Raw genomic sequence first — 12,097 nt, 5'->3', positions numbered from 1 at the left:
CCACATCCTACCAAAATCTCAATGTTAAGTGCAATTTTAAGATAACTTAGTTCATTAAAATCACTTTTGCTTAGAACAAATATTTCTAATGCTTTTAAACATCTGTATTACAATATAGCACAGTCAGAATGGCTTTAAAATGTTTCAGTTTTACAAATTAAAATTTCCTCTCATTGAATCCATTTAGCCCATGGAGATATGAAATTATCACCCTGCCATTAATGGTGATAAGTCTTTATACCCCACCATTTATAATATTTAGGCTATGTATAGGATTTTTTTTTTGAGCCTCTTGTGGCGCAGAGTGGTAAGGCAGCCATCTGAAAGCTTTGCCCATGAGGCTGGGAGTTCAATCCCAGCAGCCGGCTCAAGGTCGACTCAGCCTTCCATCCTTCCGAGGTCGGTAAAATGAGTACCCAGCTTGCTGGGGGGTAAACGGTAATGACTGGGGAAGGCACTGGCAAATCACCCCGTATTGAGTCTGCCATGAAAATGCTAGAGGGCGTCACCCCAAGGGTCAGACATGACCCGGTGCTTGCACAGGGGATACCTTTACCTTTACCTTTATAGGATTTTTATTGTGGTTGAAGTTGTTTGCTGTTTTGGGATTCCAGTCAGAGGCAAAGGCAGGTTATAATTGTTATGGAATGAACAATATAAATCACGATTCCATTCCTGAAGCTATATTTGCATGGTGGTCCATTCTAATCCACAATGTTAACTTGTGATTAATGAAAAGTCAGAGCAGATGTGGAGTTGCTTCTAGTTTTGAATTCTAGTGTCTACTGGGAACAGGAACAAACTATTTTGAAAAGTACAGCTCACAGCTTAGTGCTCCGATCTTAAACAGAGTTACATCCTTCTAAATAATCTGAAGTCAGCCATTTTAGAATTGTGTAACTCTGTTTAGGATTGGAGGCATGAGAGCTTGATGGGTGAATGTATCCTAATTTAAATTCTCATAAGCTAGTCTTACCAGGCACTGCTGATGGTGGGCAAACTCCTGCTAACTGTTGCTTGACAATGCTCATGTGGCAGAATAAGGCTGGCAAAATGGTGGGGAAAGCATTTTTAGTCCAGTGACTAAATGATGTCACTTCCAGCACAACCCGGAAGCACCAGCATCACATTGAAATGCCACTCTAGCAGATGTGGCAAATGAGTGCTAGAGGGTCACCCTGGTTTGATACCAGTACTTGACCCTATCCCCCCATCTCCTGCAGGTTGCCAGGCTATGACTTTGAACTCTATTCATGAACTCCTTTTTCAAAACAGTGACTGTTTATGCACTGGGAAGTTCACTGTCCCAGCTCCCATGCAAGAGTGCAAATTGGGAGCGGATGAGGTGCACCAGGCCAAATACTCCTCCGTGTGGGTGCAGGAAGAGGTGGGCCAACCTGCCACGACTAAAACTCCAGTCTACAGCCTGGCATTAAACCCCCAGTGCATAAACAGTCAGTGGCATGCACAGCAGATAACTGCTACCTGTTTGACAGTCTAGCAGCCTAATGTTGTGGACTGTAATCTCACAGAGAAGTTGCCCTGTAGCAGCAAGTCATATGGAGGCCAAGATTAATGATGGGCCAGTTGCTGTGGATCACAATATGAGAGTCACATTCCTGTGAAAAATAATGGCGTGTTGTAAAAGTTGATGTCAACAAATGTATTTTTGAATGGAGTTGTAAAATCATGTTTTGAAGTAGATTGTGGACACCCTCCTTTAATACCTGACTCTAAAATGAACTGGGATAAGACCTCTCGGCTGGGAAGTGTGGTGGAATATGAATGCAACAAAGGTTTTTATGCCACAAGCCCAAAAACCCGTTCTCACTGTACCCATAGTGGATCATGGGAAATCCTGGATTTAAGATGCAAAAGTAAGTATATGATGAAATATTCATTTGAAAGAAGTTATAAGCCTTTGGGGGGCATTTATTATGTAATATTATTAACAATTTTTCTCCCTTTTAGAAGTGAGTGTGAGATTTTTCAGAAGCTGGTTGCTGGAATCAATTGTGGAAATTTGTTTAATTGAAATGATTGATTAGTTGACTGAATTGTTGGTATATTGATTCGCTCTTGGCAGACTAATCAACGAATTGATTGGGTTTATTGATCCACTTTGACTTGATTCACCTGCATATCTAGGGTTGGGGAAAGAATAGCTTCCCCTGTCTCTTACGATGTACAGTGTGAATCTTTTATTTCACCACTAATATGCTTGGATCAGGAAATTCTCATGTGCCCCAGTAGACTAATTCATGTAATTTTGGCAAGAGAAACACTGAACTTCCTGTAAGACTGTGCATTATTTAATAAATCCAAGAAGAATTTTGTTTACATACAAGTCAGCCGTTTTAGATACAATTCAGCACTGCATACATGTCACACTAACCCCTCTGTCTCAATTTTGTACCCTGTTCAGTTCTAAACCAAAGGAAAACAGAGTTCTGAGGACTATACAGAATATAGAAAGAAAGCAAATTGATGCTTTGCATAATGCATTTTGCATTGTTCTAGATTTGCATAATTTATTCCTCTAGCAAAGGGCATTGCTCTGATCATTGGCAGTCTTATTCAGCAACATCTCTGGTTTCTTATTTAACAGGCACTATTTCCACATATTCACAGTCATAATGATTAGAAGCCAGGGAGTTTTCTTTTTTAGCAGAACAGGTTCTCAGGAGAAGTTATATTCTTGGCCAAGTGGTATCTTTGAGGCCCAGTGCTGTATTCTATATATATATATTTTTTTCCTGCACTACAGAACTGCTACGAATTGCAACAGTCACTAATACTTGGAACTTCTGGGGGAGGTAAATCCCATTTTTGGGACTTCTAAGAAAACATTCACAGAACTGGGGTTCTCTTATAATGTGTCAAAACACCATTGAAGCAGTTTGCTCCGTAGAGTATATACAAGGATTTTAAAAGAACTGTCTTGAACCTTTGTCTACAAATTGACAGGCTGTTCATTCTATTACGTCTGACTTTGCCTGTGAGTGTTGCAGTGAAGAATAATTACAGCATTTTCCCTTAACTGTTCTCATAATTAGAAAGGCATTGTAAAGGAAGAGTTCAGTTTCCTCATGTTTCATAGTTATGTTTGCAGTTCTCTTTAATGGCCCCAGAGAACCTTCACATTTAACAAAATGTCTTTTTTTAATATATCTGTATTGTTGCCTTTAGATTAATACAGATTAACAGAAAAGGTGTATGTAACTCAATTTAAAAAGGTATTCTGCTTCACAGAACTAATTCTACAAGACATCCAAACATTTTTCCCTTATGAGCAAAGGGACAACCAAGTCTTAATTAAAATGGCAGAAAAAAGTCAATAAACCTCCCTGAAGAATATGGCTAATAGCTGAAGTGTTGAGCAGAAACTTTAATTTCCCATTCAAGTGGTGCCGTCTAAAAAGTGCTCCCTCCAGCCTGGAAGAGTCTACCTAGCATTGCTCCATGAGGTATAAGGGAAAAGCAACCCCTTCCCCATGCAACTAGCAAATTCAGGGTGGATCAAGCTTGCTAGGACCTGTTGGTCATGATAGCTCTGTCTCCGGAGCATCCTCTTAATGACCATAACTGGGGCAGCCTTTTGCCTTCAAGAAGCAGCTGGCTGGTCAATCTTGTTAAAAGGTTGCTGGATTAAGTAGACATTTAGTCTGATCCAGCTGGACTCTTTTCTTCTTGCATTTGTTCTGCTCCTCAGTTCCCATTCTATGTTCTTTGGCCCCCTAATTCCATTTCCCCTCTGTGTTGCTCATTTTGATTGTCCAAAAGCCCCTTTATTCACCCTTTCAGTTAGCTAGAAACATGGTGGAAATATGGGTAGAGGAATAATTACATTTTAAAACAGTACTGTAAAAAAATAATTATGTCAATGAGGTTTTAATTTTTCATGCTTCTTGAAAATGGTGGGCAATATCTTACTGTCTGTGTGTGTAAGGCACGTGAGTTTTTCTCATGTTCATTTTTGCTACTTGTTGCAGCTCTTTCCAGCATCCTGGAAAGCTCATTTATGGGGTTGCAAAATCCATGCAGAGGGAGACCAGTGAGGGTCAGGGGGCTGGAGCAAGGAGGTTATGGGGGTGGGGTGGGGATGCCTTCTTGTCTTGGTGGTATTACATTTGTGAAACAGAAAGGAGGAGATATTTCACTTCCTTATTCCTCCTTGCTCCAGCCTCCCCAGCCTGTATGGCTGCTCCTTGATATGTATCCCACAACCAGGGAAATGATCTTTCTGGGGGTCTGAAAAAGCAGCAGCCATGAAAAGGACCATGGAGAAACTACATTTTCTGGACACAGAGTGGTAGGTTACCTACCTGATGTACATAAAGTAGAAAACATAAAAGCCATAATAAAGAAAACATGCACACATCATTACAATCATCAAACCCTGAGGACAAATCAGACTTGTCAAACTGGCCTTGCATAGCATATTCATTGTAGAACTCCCATGATGTGAACATACCTTTGTCTTACCTTTAAAACTGGTGAAAGAGGTTTTGCAAGACTGTTGCATCAAAATATTCAGTAAGATGAGCAAACACACCAGGAACAATGAAGTTTCTTTCAGAGAACTCTCAGCATTGTGGCAGGGGATCCTCTGCAGCCTTAAAGCTTGCTCTGCTTACTCTCAAGAAGAGATCAGTATCTGTCTGTTACCCCATAGATGTTGCTACTGAATATGCTCAAATACCATAGATTGTGGACAAGTGAAGGCTTGTGCTGTTTTTGATAACTGTTGACATCCTAAATATGTGACTTGTAGAGCAGGGGTAGCCCAACTGTGGCTCTCCAGATGTCCATGGATTACAATCACCATGAGCCCTCAGCTTTATCACTGTCTTGAAAACTCTATAGGGTCACCATAACTCCCTGCAGACGGAGGTCCTGTGGCTAGAAAGGAAAGCCCCAGAGGAAGAAGTCTGCCTCCCCTGTTTTGACATGGTGCAACTGAAAGCTGCACACCATCAGGAATTTGGGGGTGATCCTTGATGCCACCCTTTCTATGGAGGCGCAGGTCACAAGAATAGCTCAGCAGGTGTTTTTCCATCTAAGCCAAGCAAAGCTACTAGTGCCCTATCTGGCCCCTATCTAGCCACAATGATCCATGTGACGGTCACTTCCCAGGCTGCATTGCTGTAAATTACTTTATGTGGGTCTACCCTTGACCTTGCTTCAGAAATTACAGCTGGTACAAAATGCGGCTGCCCAGGTCCTCGCTAGGTCTTCATGGAGAGCCCATATTCGACTCCAACAGGTGCTTTGATTACCAGTCAAGATGTGGATCAGGTTCAAGGTGGTGGTCCTTACTTTCATGGCCATATGTGGTCCAAGCCCAGCATATCTGAGGGACTGCCTGTCTGAATATGTCCCCCAAAGAGCATTATGCTTACCAGTTCCAATGCACTAGTGGTCCCTAGCCCCAAAGAGATCCTTTTGGCCTCAACCAGAGGCAGGGTCTTTTTGGCCCTGGCTCCAGCCTGGTGGAACGAGCTGCCAGCAGAGATCCAACCTCTGTTGGAGCTATCGAGGTTCTGAAGGGCCTGCAAAATGGCATTCTTGCACCAGGCATACAGTTGAGGCTGATACCAAGTACATAAGAACATCTGAGTGAGTCCCCCTCTTCTCTTCCCTACCTCCCTGCCATCAGACCTTGACTTGGGGATATGAACTCTGAAGACATGATCTATTTAATCCCCTACTGGAGTTTTATGAGAGCATTTTAATCCTAGTCAATATTTAAAATATTAAAAAATGGAAATTAATTTTAAATTAAATTTTAACTATGTATATCTGGTTTTATATGTTGGAAAACACCCCAAGACTGCCTCTAGAAAGGGGCAATCTACAAATCAAATATTAAATACATAAATACATAAATAATAAAATAAGTAGGCTATGACGACAACACTTTACACGCTTATTATGGAGCATGGTTAAATAAAAGCTGGATCATGGTCCATACACAGCATACAGATGAGTTCCAAAAAAGCAACAGCAAAATAATTCATTCTTACCCTTAAGTTGTTAGATAGTAGTGGATACATAGTATTTAACATATAATAGATTATAAGACTATACTTTTGATCAATATCTCTTGAGAATGGTTGCGTAAAGGAAGAGACAGGGGGAATGTTTCTGCAAACCAGGAAACCCACAACTTTGCAGGAAAATCTTAACCGTTAAACAAATAAAGAGAATTAAAATTTCTTTTAAAAACTGAAATCTTTCTTTTTAGATCTTTGCAGTCATTGTGGATCGCTTAGGCTATTGCTGTTGTCTAGATAAAAACGGCTGTCACAGTATCACTTTGCAAATGGAGTTGAGTGAGGCAAGAGAAGAAATAACCAGGCAGGAAAGACCAGGTTGAGGACTGTATAGAGGGAGGGAGGGAGGAAGGAAGGAAGGAAGGAAGGAAGGAAGGAAGGAAGGAAGGAAGGAAGGAAGGAAGGAAGGAAGGAAGGAAGGAAGGAAGGAAGGAAGGAAGGAAATGACATGTCAGATGGGGCAAATTGCGAAGGGTAGGTGAAAGAGAAGGCAGTGGGACCATGAAGGGGGGGAAGATGATTTAAGGTGGGGAGAAAGGCCAGTGGGCTTCTTCTCATGGGTCCCTTGCTTAGTGCTTTCTGCAGACAAATACACAGCATATGTTGATCTTTCGGGATATGGCACATGCATAAGGGTATAAAACAATGTCAGCCTGAATGCAGCAATGTTACAGACCAAGTTTTGCATTACTTCAAGAAAGCTTATAAAGAAGAAGCCATTTAATAAACTGAGACAAGGGAAGATTGGTCATTGCTTTTTAAGGCCTTATTGATTACATGAGGAACTATTTACATGTAACAACACAATTTGGGGGAATGTACAGGGCAGTCCTGTGTATGTGTATTTTTTAGTCAGACCACTGTGCTTGGTGGGACGTGCATAGGCCTGCATAGCAATGCATAAGATTGTGTTGTACGCCACTAGCTATAGATGGGATGCAACAATAAGGCTGCCCACGGCCAGTGGAGAAAGAATTTGTCTACCTTGGGAAGAAAAAGAGGGGCTTTTTGATCTGATCTCATTTAAAAGAAAGTAATCTGATAACGTGTTTAATTGCTTGAAGAAAGGCACAGGTTGGATGTTAGCATTCAGAGAACCTTGTTGGTCAGATCAAAGAGATTTAGCTCCGCTACGATAAATGATGGCCTAAATTTTTATCCAGCCCGCTTGTTCAGCTTCGTGTGTGTGTTCATGTGTTTACAATATAAGTTAATAATTGTAAGATTTCTAACCTAAAATGTCAAACTTTCACAGAGCAAGAGTTTTCCCCTGCTGTGTAGGAAGCCATGCCGTATTTTTACTTTAGTTCGGACTCCCTCATGCTATGATTAATCTGTCTTTCTTTTGAACAGTGTCGAGACTCCCATTGCTGCCTTTGGCAGTCGGTTTTAGCACTTTAATTATTTTAACCTGATAGCTTCCTGTTGGATTTTTAGACCAAAGAAAGAAGTAAATCATTAGCTCAGTCTTTGTTGCTTCTTATACCAAATTTCCACTTAACTCTGTGAGGGAATTTCTGGTATATTTGGAAAAGAGATGGCTAGCAGGTTTAAGGTATCAAGATTGAGCTCTTACAACTTTAATAGTTGTACGTAGAAGGAATAACTCCAGTAAACAGCACTCTTCCTGTAATGGTGCTTCAGAGGAAAGGCAAAGGCACACCTGTTGAAATTCCCTTGGGACAGGGACAACCAACTTGTTGGTGTTTGAAGAGCGGAGTACTCTTCAGGGGGCATAGGGAGACAGATATGCTGGACCCAGAATGGCTCCGTCTGCACCAGTGGGAAGTATTTTGTGAGCTGTACTGGTATCCTGCCACATCTCCACACACAGTTCTCATCTCTTTACCATCACAAGTTTTTTGTTTTGGCTCAGTTGCCCTCTCCCTATTTGCCTTTCAGGGATCTTTGAGGATGTTTTTTTTTTTCTTCTCTCCCCCAAACAGTTTTGCGTTCAAAAGTTTTTAACAGAACAACAGTGGCATCCAGTGGCCTTCTTCAATAACAGCATGCATGACGAGAAAACATTGCTGATGACTGAAATCAAGATAGTCAAATGTAAATGAGGAAGGGTTGGGATTAGAACTAGGGGCCATGTCTCAGTGGTGAAGTATCTGCTTTGCATGCAGAAGGTCTCAGGTCCAAAACCTGGCACCTCCCGTGCAAAGGATCAGGTAGTAGGTCATATGAGAGACCTCTAGCTGAGAGCGCTGATAATTAAGGTAAACAACATGGACCTTGATTGGCCAGTGAAGTGAGTCAGTATAAGGCAGCCTAGTGTGTGCTCATGGGTATATGAGCCACACAGGAGTAAGTGGTATTACACACCTTTACACACAAGGGCATTCCTTTCACTTATGCATATTCCATGAAATTAATGCAGAATTTTGTACGCAGGAACTAAGTGAAAGGGATGCCCTTGTGTGTGAAGCAAGATTCCATAAGAGAACTGAAATCCTTAAGCTAAGAAGAGATTGTGAGACTGAGCAATTATTTTTTGTAGCAATAGCAACAAGGAAGAGTTTGTGTTGTCATTTTAGCAGGCGAAAGATTTTTTGAAAGTGCTTTAAAGGTAAGCATTTCCTGTGTCTGCATTGTGAAGTTTTGTTAATTTATCTTTCTTAAACTCTTTTACTCGCTATGAACTTCGGTGAACAGTGAAATAAATTTGATTTTGATCATGTCTGGTACCTGAGAAGATAGTTCTCAGGCTCTCCCAGCTTTCAAGAAATAATCTTCTTAACCATTTTGTTTCCTGCCACTTTTTTTGTACTGTCAGATTCCCTCTGTCTATAATATGTACATTATGTTTAGTCAGGTGACATGAGATGCTGAACAGAAAGAAGAAACCATCTCTCTTCTTTCAAAACACCAAGTGACGAAAGTTTGCACCCAAAAAATTGTTTCTTGTTTTTTGCAGAAATACAACCATTTATTGATTTAGCAGTGAACAATTCTTGTTTGACATGGAGGAGGCAATATGAAAGTGAAGGTGTAAACGAAACTTACCGAGTGAGTCAAACCTGGGGTGTGGGGTGGGCAGACTGTATGTATAAGAGATTCTTCTGCAAATGTTGCTGAGTGAAGTAGTTTATAAAGCCACTTGACTTGAATGCCCAAAGTTTCTTAAAAATGGCACAAAACAGGGCCAAATTAGGAACCTTTGCAGCAAATAAAAAGCCCTTTGTTTATTTGGTGTGTAGAAGATAGGCTTCTACTTTCTGATTAGCCTGAGGTAGTTCTCAGGAGACCAGTTCAGGACAGCTGCATCTCTAATACAGATTTAAACTTGGGCTGATAATATTGCTACCTCAAATTATTCTTAAAGTGTATTCAACCACAAATCTATGTATACTTATATTCCGTTATTTATAAGTGTTCCCTCTAAGAATTCTGGGAGTTTGTCGAAGCTGCTAGAACTTGTGTTAGTTCTTGCAAAATTTGTCCCCAAAATTTCCTAGGGAAGAGGTACTACTAGCCTGTTTAGCTGGTGTTGTAGCTATGCCATTCATTCATTCATTCATCCCATCCGGCTCTGGGTGGTTTACATAAAGCCATGAACACTTGGCACTGTGAGTTGACTTCTTATTTATTTATTTTATACAGGTTACTATGAGAGTGCTAGAGAATGAATTTAGGAAAACTGCCAATGAATTGAAGATTAACCTAACCACTGCTGAGGTGGCTGTAAAGATATGCTTGCCGTTTCATCCAAATACAAACTACAGTATAAAAATTGAAGCGGAATCCAGCAATTTGATTTCAAGCTTCTCATTACTAAATCCAGTGGCTGGTAGGTTCTGTACTTAAGGAATCAATCAATTAATTAAATGTATAGCCTGCCTTCCTCTGAAGACTCAGGGCAGGTCACGTAAAATATAAATCCCATAAAACCCCATAAAACCCCCTAACCAGTATTTAAAAAGTAAATTAAAAGCACAACAATAAACAAAACACAAAAAAAAATGTAAATCCTAACAATCCAAAAGCTTACCTAGCTGAGGGCAGCATTACAGCAATCAAAAATTGATCCACTGTGACCATTTTGGATAAGGGAGGAGAAATAAAAGAGAACAACTACAAAATAAAGGAAAAGCCTGGAAGAACTTTTTTTGGGTCTGTTACCAAAAACTCAGTGAGTTTCACACCAAATTTCTGTGTAAGGGATGCCATAGGAGAGAAATCCTTGTCTTCTGGCGTTTACCCACCTAATTTAGAAGTACACAACTTCGAACAGGGTCCCTGATCAGAATCATAGTTATTGCCAAAATGCAAGAAAACACCAGTGTGAAAGGCTACCAGTAATATACTCAGTTATCTGCAATAGTAATGAGAATATAAACACTCAAAGTCTTGTAAGTTGTTTCTCTTGAAATCTAGCCAAAATGATTTCCGAATTATGATTTGTTTTCAAAAGCATTCCTCAGTAGCCAGTGTGTTTTTTAGCCTTGATTTACTGTGATTGTATCCACTTGAGACATATTGTGAATTTTGTATTTATGATGTTACATTATAACTCCTATTTTGCGGACCAGAAGCATATAGAACAGGGGTAGTCAAACTGCGGCCCTCCAGATGTCCATGGACTACAATTCCCAGAAGCCCCTGCCAGCGAATGCTGGCAGGGGCTTCTGGGAATTGTAGTCCATGGACATCTGGAGGGCCGCAATTTGACTACCCCTGATATAGAAGATTGTCGCTTTGAAGGCTGGGTTCTCAATTGGAGAAGGTTTATCTTACCAAGTGAAAATTTTGGTATGTAAGTATGCTTTTGGAATGTTAACATGCTCTGTAGAGTTATGGCTCTTTGTCTTCTGTACAATTGTTTAAAGACTTATTGTGTTTATTTTCATTGTTATATTTTTAGAGTAGGAGGTTGTTGAAAGACCCAGAAGAAGCCTTAAGAGGTGTATGAGGTTCTGTTTGTTCTGACAAGATAAGCAACTTTATTCAGTGAGCATGCCAATTCAAGATTATTTTGATATTTATGTCATTTGTATATTTAAGTCTTGCTAGTGGTTTATATGTTCTAGCAGTCTTGGCCACAGAGGAAAGTTTTTGAAAACAAATAAAATCTGGAAGTCATTTTGGCCAGACCGCAACAGAAACAACTTACAAGACTTTGAGTGTTTACATTCTTATTACTGTTGCAGATGCAGATAACATAGAGTGCATTATTGGTAGCCTTTTGCACAGGTGTTTCCTTGTATTTTGGTAATTACTTATCTGTGGTACTTTTTTTTTTTTTTGCTTATTATCATATTTATATTTATTTATTTATTTGATTTATTATTCATCACTCCCAGAGACTGGCTTGGGGCCAGTTACAATATTCAATCCCACACTAAGATAATAAAACACACCCCCTTGAAACATTTCCTCCTAGGCGACGTAAACAGTGAAGCCTCCAACACTAATGGTCTGAGGTAGTGCAGTTTTCTGCTGGTCAGGGAACTAAACAGTCCACCTTCCATGAAGGAAGGCAAAATCATCAGTTTGCAGTGCAGTTTCCATGAGGGAGGGCAAAATTGTTAGTCTGGGTGAGAGTGCAGATTTTCCCTACTGCTTTTCCTTAGCATAGCCCCCTGACTAGCATGGTCAATAGTCACCTTGGGCTCCATGGCCTCAGGAATCTACTTCCACAGGGTCTAAAAGAACTACAGGGGGAGGGGGGAACATGAGGAAGATCTGCAGTCCTTGCATCCACACAGTACTGAATCAATCCCAAGGTTTGTTACTTGGATTCAGAAAGAGTCTTCATACAATATAATACATATATTAAAGATATAATAAATACAGTTTATTATATCTTTAATATTGTGATTGTATGAAGACTATTGATTGTATTAAAGACTATTTAATTCAGTTTAAGCTGTTCAACAGTAAATTGTCACCGTATACATAGCTTGTCATACTGTAAACAAAATTAGCCCCATAATAAAAAAATCTTGAAAATATGTTGTGTTTGCCCATGATATAAAACAGGAATTATCGTTATCTAATGCTCTAGATCAGGGGTAGTCAAACTGCGGCCCTCCAGA

General features: G+C 40.1%; 1 protein-coding gene across 3 annotated transcripts in view; it reads left to right on the top strand.

The window, feature by feature from the left end:
- The window catches only part of SUSD1 (sushi domain containing 1), a 59,206-nt gene that overhangs the window by 17,979 nt on the left and 29,130 nt on the right, over nt 1-12,097 (top strand). Inside the window, exons 8-10 of one of the 3 annotated variants that reach the window (XM_077345305.1) lie at nt 1,701-1,877; nt 8,977-9,068; nt 9,663-9,849. In XM_077345305.1, coding sequence (XP_077201420.1) covers nt 1,701-1,877; nt 8,977-9,068; nt 9,663-9,849 — 456 coding nt within the window. The remainder of the gene's footprint in view (nt 1-1,700; nt 1,878-8,976; nt 9,069-9,662; nt 9,850-12,097) is intronic. The other 2 variants (XM_077345303.1, XM_077345304.1) reach the window with 2 other exon arrangements.

This window comes from Paroedura picta, chromosome 7 (genome assembly GCF_049243985.1).
Source record: "Paroedura picta isolate Pp20150507F chromosome 7, Ppicta_v3.0, whole genome shotgun sequence".
Classification (NCBI taxonomy): domain Eukaryota; kingdom Metazoa; phylum Chordata; class Lepidosauria; order Squamata; family Gekkonidae; genus Paroedura; species Paroedura picta.
This window is presented reverse-complemented; position numbering and strand designations above follow the sequence as displayed.